A 6,456-nucleotide genomic window follows, 5' to 3' on the forward strand; every position below is an offset into this window, starting at 1 on the left:
CATATAGGTTTCTCAAGAGGCAGGTCAGGTGGTCTGGTATTCCCATCTCTTTCAGAATTTTCCACCGTTTCTTGTGATCCACACAGTCAAAGGCTTTGGCATAGTCAATAAAGCAGAAATAGATGTTTTTCTGAAACTCTCTTCCTTTTTTGATGATCCAACGGATGTTGGCAATTTGATCTCTGGTTCCTCTGCCTTTTCTAAATCCAGCTTGAACATCTAGAAGCTCATGGTTCACGTATTGCTGAAGCCTGGCTTGGAGAATTTTGAGCATTACTTTACTAGCGTGTGAGATGAGTGCAATTGTGCAGTAGTTTGAGTATTCTTTGGCATTGCCTTTCTTTGGGATTGGAATGAAAACTGACCTTTTCCAGTCCTGTGGCCACTGCTAAGTTTTCCAAATTTGCTGGCACATTGAGTGCAGCACTTTCACAGCATCATCTTTCAGGATTTGAAGTAGCTCAACTGAAATTCCATCACCTCCACTAGCTTTGTTCGTAGTGATGCTTTCTAAGCCCCACTTGACTTCACATTCCAGGATGTCAGACTCTAGGTGAGTGATCACACCATCGTGATTATCTTGGTCATGAAGATCTTTTTTTGTACAGTTTTTCTGTATATTCTTGTCACCTCTTCTTAATATCTTCTGCTTCTGCTTGGTTCATACCATTTCTGTCCTTTATCGAGCCCATCTTTGCATGAAATGTTCCCTTGGTATCTCTAATTTTCTTGAAGAGATCTCTAGTCTTTCCCATTCTGTTGTTTTCCCTATTTCTTTGCATTGATCGTTGAGGAAGGCTTTCTTATCTCTCCTTGCTATTCTTTGGAACTCTGCATTCAGATGCTTATATCTTTACTTTTCTCCTTTGCTTTTCACTTCTCTTTTTTCACAGCTATTTGTAAGGCCTCCTCAGACAGCCATTTTGCTTTTTTGCATTTCTTTTCCATGCGGATGGTCTTGATCCCTGTCTCCTGTACAATGTCACGAGCCTCCGTCCATAGTTCATAAGGCACTCTATCTATCAGATCTAGTCTCTTAAATCTATTTTTCACTTCCACTGTATAATCATAAGGGATTTGATTTAGGTCACACTTGAACGGTCTAGTGGTTTTCCCTACTTTCTTCAGTTTAAGTCTGAATTTGGCACATCTTTCTATATTAGCATACATGATAAAGCAAAGAGAAATGATGAAATGTTTCAAATATAAACAGAATATAAAGTCAAGAAATTATAGTCCTTAAAGAAAGAAACAAGAATCAAATATTAACTTTATATTGGAATAACATAGGTTGAAAAGTTAAATTATAAAACATATGTTTTGTGTATTTGTGTATTATGTGTGTGCAATTTGCAATGGTACTCAGGTCATTCTCCAGCTGTCAAATGCCACCACTTTCAGCAATCTAGCAGTTTCTTCTGAAATTCATGTCCTTTTTCTTAATAATGACTATTTTTATTTCTCACTCACAGATTGTTAAACAATATCTGACATCTTGGTATGAGAGTTGAGAATTTACATCTCCATCCTTCCTCATACAAAATCACACAGACACCACACACACATACACATCCCCTTAATCTATTTCCCCAATATATTTACACCACAATTTTTGATGGAGAATATTCATTGTACCATCATTCTACAATGCTCTCTGGTAAGACAATTATGATCATGCTTCATATTTGTTACTTTCTTAGACTTAACCACATGTCTTTATTTCAATTCATAAAATTCTCTACCCTGATTCAATTATTTCCAAATGCTTAGGTAGATGTTCAAATTATTCAGAAGCCACAAGTAGTCTATCACCTCTCTTTTGTTCTTAGTATCTCCTCAAATACCTGCTTTATTCATATAACCCATTTAGAAATGGATATTTTCCAGGCCTGCTGTCTAGCAACAACATTGACACTTTCACTCTCCTTCATGAGATTTCCAAATCCCTGGAGCCCATGACCTTCCTCTGACATTACTTAAGGCATGTGGATGAGAAAGGGGAAAGAGTGGGTAAAATTTTTGTTAAACATACCAGTCTGAAAATACCCTTTTAAAAATTAATACCCAGTTTGATAGTTGCCCTTGAACTATGATGTTGTTGTGAACTCTTTTATCTATGACCTGCTACATCTCTCTGAATGTTTTTGTGATTTTTCTCTTTTATCCAGGTATTCTGAAATTTTATGACCCTGTGTCTTGGGGTGGATGTTCTTATTTCATTCACTCTGTGAGACATGTTGAGAGAATTTTCTATCTACATAGCAAAACTTGGAAGTCTTTTCTCCAGAGTGCTCACTCTCTGGAGTTTTCCTCTAACTGCTGAATTTCAGGAAGCAGGATGGGAAAGGAGCTAAGAATCTCTGAATTCAAGAAGTGGATTCTTCCCTAACCTTTCCTCTAAGCTGTGACCTCACTCTTTACCCCTGTCTCTGCCCAGTGTCCTAAGTAGGGCCTCTTAGATTCCCTTTCTCTAGACAGTAAACCTCTTTCATCCTATTGAAGAAACAGAGTTACCTGATGAAAGGAGTTATCAAAGACTTGTGGTTGGGAGAGTTTCCTTTATCAACCTATGTCTTCCTCTATCTTTTTTGAAACTAGGTACTTCCAAACATAACCTTAAGGACTGTAAGAACATAAATGACTTCTCCTTGTTTGATGACACCACTCTAATAGCAGAAAGTGAAGAGGAACTGAAGAGCCTTTTGATGAGAGTGAAAGAGGAGAGTGAAATGCTGGCTTAAAACTCAACATTCAAAAAACTAAGATCATGGCATCTGGTCCCATCACTTTATGGCAGTGATTAGATAGCATTGCTGACTCAATGGACATGAATTTGAGCAAACTCTAGGAGATAGGGAAAGACAGGGGACTCTGGAATGCTGAAGTTCATGGGGTCACAAAGAGTTGAATACGACTTAGCCACTGAACAACAACCACAATATTATACCGTTTCCTCTTCTGACATTTAGGCTATAACTTCATCCTCTCTATTGACTTCATTGTCAACCCTCAATATGCTCTCTGTGTTTCAGAAATTTGTTGAATATTTGTTGGCTGCTTCCTGACTCCGGCTTAGAAAGGCTAATTCTCATAGGTTATAGGTGATAATCATTTCAGTGGTATTCTGACAATAAACAAGAAAATGTGTGCTTCTAAACATAACGATAGCCTTTAAAAGTTAATTTCTAACAAAAAGTTCTTTTTGAAAGATAAAATTCTTGACCCCTTAAAATGTGTATTTTGGCAACAACCATTTTTCTGGAAACAAACTTATGGATTAATACAATTTCTTTACATACATATCTTAAGCTAATTTATTGTCAATCTAACTCTTTAGAGGTCTTCCTAGATTGTTTAAATTGCATCAGGCAGCCTCACCAAATTTCTATGATTTCCAATCTCTTTAATAAGGAGAGCTTCCAGTGTCCCAACCCTGGTTTCTTTCTTTCTTTCTTTGATTTTTGGCCACTCTGTCCATAGCATGTGGGATCTTAGTTTCCTGACCTGGGTTTGAATCAATACTCCCTGCACTGGAGATTCAGTTGTAACCACTAGACCACTGGGGAAGTTCTTGGACCATGGTTCTAGAACACTGTATTTTCAGAATGTGGGGACATCAGAGTGGTCTTTCCATAATTGAAACCAATATGCAGCTCTAGGCCAATTCATGCTGGCTGTGCTTGCTACACATGACCTCCCATGAAATTCTGATGCTTAATATCTTCACAAATTATATAAAGATGTCACATTACTATCCCTTCATTAAATCTGGGCGGGGGGGGGGGGGGCGGAAATTAAGCTGCTCAGTCTGAGATTTAGGTAATTCTCTGAGAGAAACAAGGTGGAATACATTCAAGTGTCTTTCTATCATCTCTTCTGAGGTCACCCTGCCCACCATATTATCATACCTGTGATCTCTGGGTGTTTCAGCAGGAGGAGGAGCCCATATCTCAGTGTGGTGCTCGTCGTCTCTGTCCCAGCCGCAAACAAATCCAATACAGTGTTTGCCAAGTTTTCAAGTGTATACTCCAGTTCTTGATTGTGCTTTTCCTAGGAATGATTTAATTAAAAAGTTACAAAGCATACAAAAAAGGAGGAAGTATGGACCAGTAATAACAAAAATAATAAGTTGACACAAATCATTTCTGAGGAAATCCAGATATGGACTTACTAAACAAAAACTTTAAGATATATGTCTTTAATATGCTTAAATAGCTAATGAAAATCATCAAGAACTAAATAAAATATTGAAAATATATTGAAAATAATGAAAAGTGTATGAATAAGTATAGAATAACAAGAAAGGTACTATAAAAATAAAAAAGAAACAGAATTTTGGAGCTAGAAATCACACTACCTGAACATTTTAAATTTACCAGAGAGTTTGAACAGTAGACTATGGGAAATCTGAGAAAGAAACAGCAAATCTGAAGCAGAATAAAAATTTCCAGTATGATTATCAGAAAGAAAAAGGAATAAAGAAAAATAAATAGAACCTAAGGACCCATGGCACTCAATCAATTGTATTAACTAACATCCACTTTATGAGATCCCAGAAAAGAGTTAGGGAAGGAACAGAAAATAAGTATTTGAATAAGAATGACTGAAAACTTCCAACATTTTGTGAAGTACATGAATCTAGAAATCCAAAAAGCTAAACAAACTCCAAGAGGAATGAAACCAAATAGACTCACTTTGAGGCATATTTTAATCCGATTGTCAAAAGCCAAAGCAAAAGAGAGAACGTTCAAAACATCAAGAGAATAGTAACTTATCATGTACAAAGGATCATCATTAGGATAACAGCTCATTTTTTCCACAGACACTGTAGAGGCCAAATATCAATGGAAAGATATATTTAAAATCTCAAGTGTAAATATGTCAACCAAGAATTTTGCATTTGGCAAAACCATCCCTCCATAAATTACGAGACATAAGACATCCCCAAATTAAAAGCTAAGGGGTTCCAGTTAACAAAACCAAAGGACAAGATGATAATTCAAAGCCAGATTGACAAAGTTCCTTGTTAAAAATAACTATGTAGGTAAATGGAAAAGCAAAAGCTACTGTATTCTAATTTAAAAGCCTCATTTCATTTCCCATATTATTTAAAAGAAAAAAACATGAAACAATCATTATAAGTATATGATTCTAGGCACAAAATATAAAGATGTGATTTTGTGACATCAATGAAATAAAGGGGGGATGAAGCTGGATGGGAGCAGAGTTAATGTACATGATTTGAAGCTATTGAGGAATCAGTTCATACTGAATTGTTATGAATTTAGAATGTTAACAGTAATCTCTTTTATAAGTACTAAGAAACTAGTTTTAAAACACAAAAAAAATTTGGATGGAATTTAAAAAAGGTACATTAGGAAAAGATCAAACAAAACTAAGGCTATATTGAAGGAACTAAGAAACAAAAATTATGAAATACATTAGAGCAAAAAATTATAGGGCAGAAATAAATTCTTCAATGTGAATAATTAATCGATTGAAACTCATGGTTTAAGACAGATATTGAAAGAATAAGATTTTAAATTGTTTATCTAAATATTCCACTACATATTCATAATATATCTATACAAATATAGAATATAATTTAGCCATTTAAAAAAAAGGAAATCCTGATATCTGTGACAACATGGATGGGCCTTGAAGTTGTGCTAAGTGAAATAAATGAGACACAGAAAGACAAGTTACCATATGATCAAATTCATATGTGAAATATTTTAAAAACTTGATCTTATAAATAGAGAGGATACATTGGTGGCTGCAAGGGTTGGGAGGAGAGATCAAAATGAATGAAGGGAATAAAAGGTGCAAAAAGTCCAGTTATAAAATAAATAAGTCCTGGTGATGTAATAAACAGCATGATGACTATCAGATCAGATCAGATCAGTCGCTCAGTCGTGTCCGACTCTTTGCGACCCCATGAATCGCAGCACGCCAGGCCTCCCTGTCCATCACCAACTCCCGGAGTTCACTCAGACTCACATCCATTGAGTCAGTGATGCCATCCAGCCATCTCATCCTCTGTCATCCCCTTCTCCTCTTGTCCCCAATCCCTCCCAGCATCAGAGTCTTTTCCAATGAGTCAACTCTTCGCATGAGGTGGCCAAAGTACTGGAGTTTCAGCTTTAGCATCACTCCTTCCAAAGAAATGCCAGGGCTGATCTCCTTCAGAATGGACTGGTTGGATCTCCTTGCAGTCCAAGGGACTCTCAAGAGTCTTCTCCAACACCACAGTTCAAAAGCATCAATTCTTCGGTGCTCAGCCTTCTTCACAGTCCAACTCTCACATCCATACATGACCACTGGAAAAATCATAGCCTTGACTAGACGAACCTTTGTTGGCAAAGTAATGTCTCTGCTTTTGAATATGCTGTCTAGGTTGGTCATAACTTTCCTTCCAAGGAGCAAACATCTTTTAATTTCATGGCTGCAGTCACC

The 6,456-nt window shown here is 36.6% G+C and overlaps 1 protein-coding gene across 1 annotated transcript in view; it reads right to left on the reverse strand.

The window, feature by feature from the left end:
- LOC104990181 (cytochrome P450 2C42-like) overlaps nucleotides 1-6,456 on the reverse strand; it is a 29,475-nt gene that overhangs the window by 7,695 nt on the left and 15,324 nt on the right. The window contains exon 6 of the mRNA XM_010842158.1: nucleotides 3,909-4,050. Coding sequence (XP_010840460.1) covers nucleotides 3,909-4,050 — 142 coding nt within the window. The remainder of the gene's footprint in view (nucleotides 1-3,908; nucleotides 4,051-6,456) is intronic.

The sequence above is a fragment of the Bison bison genome, unplaced genomic scaffold, assembly GCF_000754665.1.
Source record: "Bison bison bison isolate TAMUID 2011002044 unplaced genomic scaffold, Bison_UMD1.0 scf7180017864172, whole genome shotgun sequence".
In the NCBI taxonomy this organism is placed as follows: domain Eukaryota; kingdom Metazoa; phylum Chordata; class Mammalia; order Artiodactyla; family Bovidae; genus Bison; species Bison bison.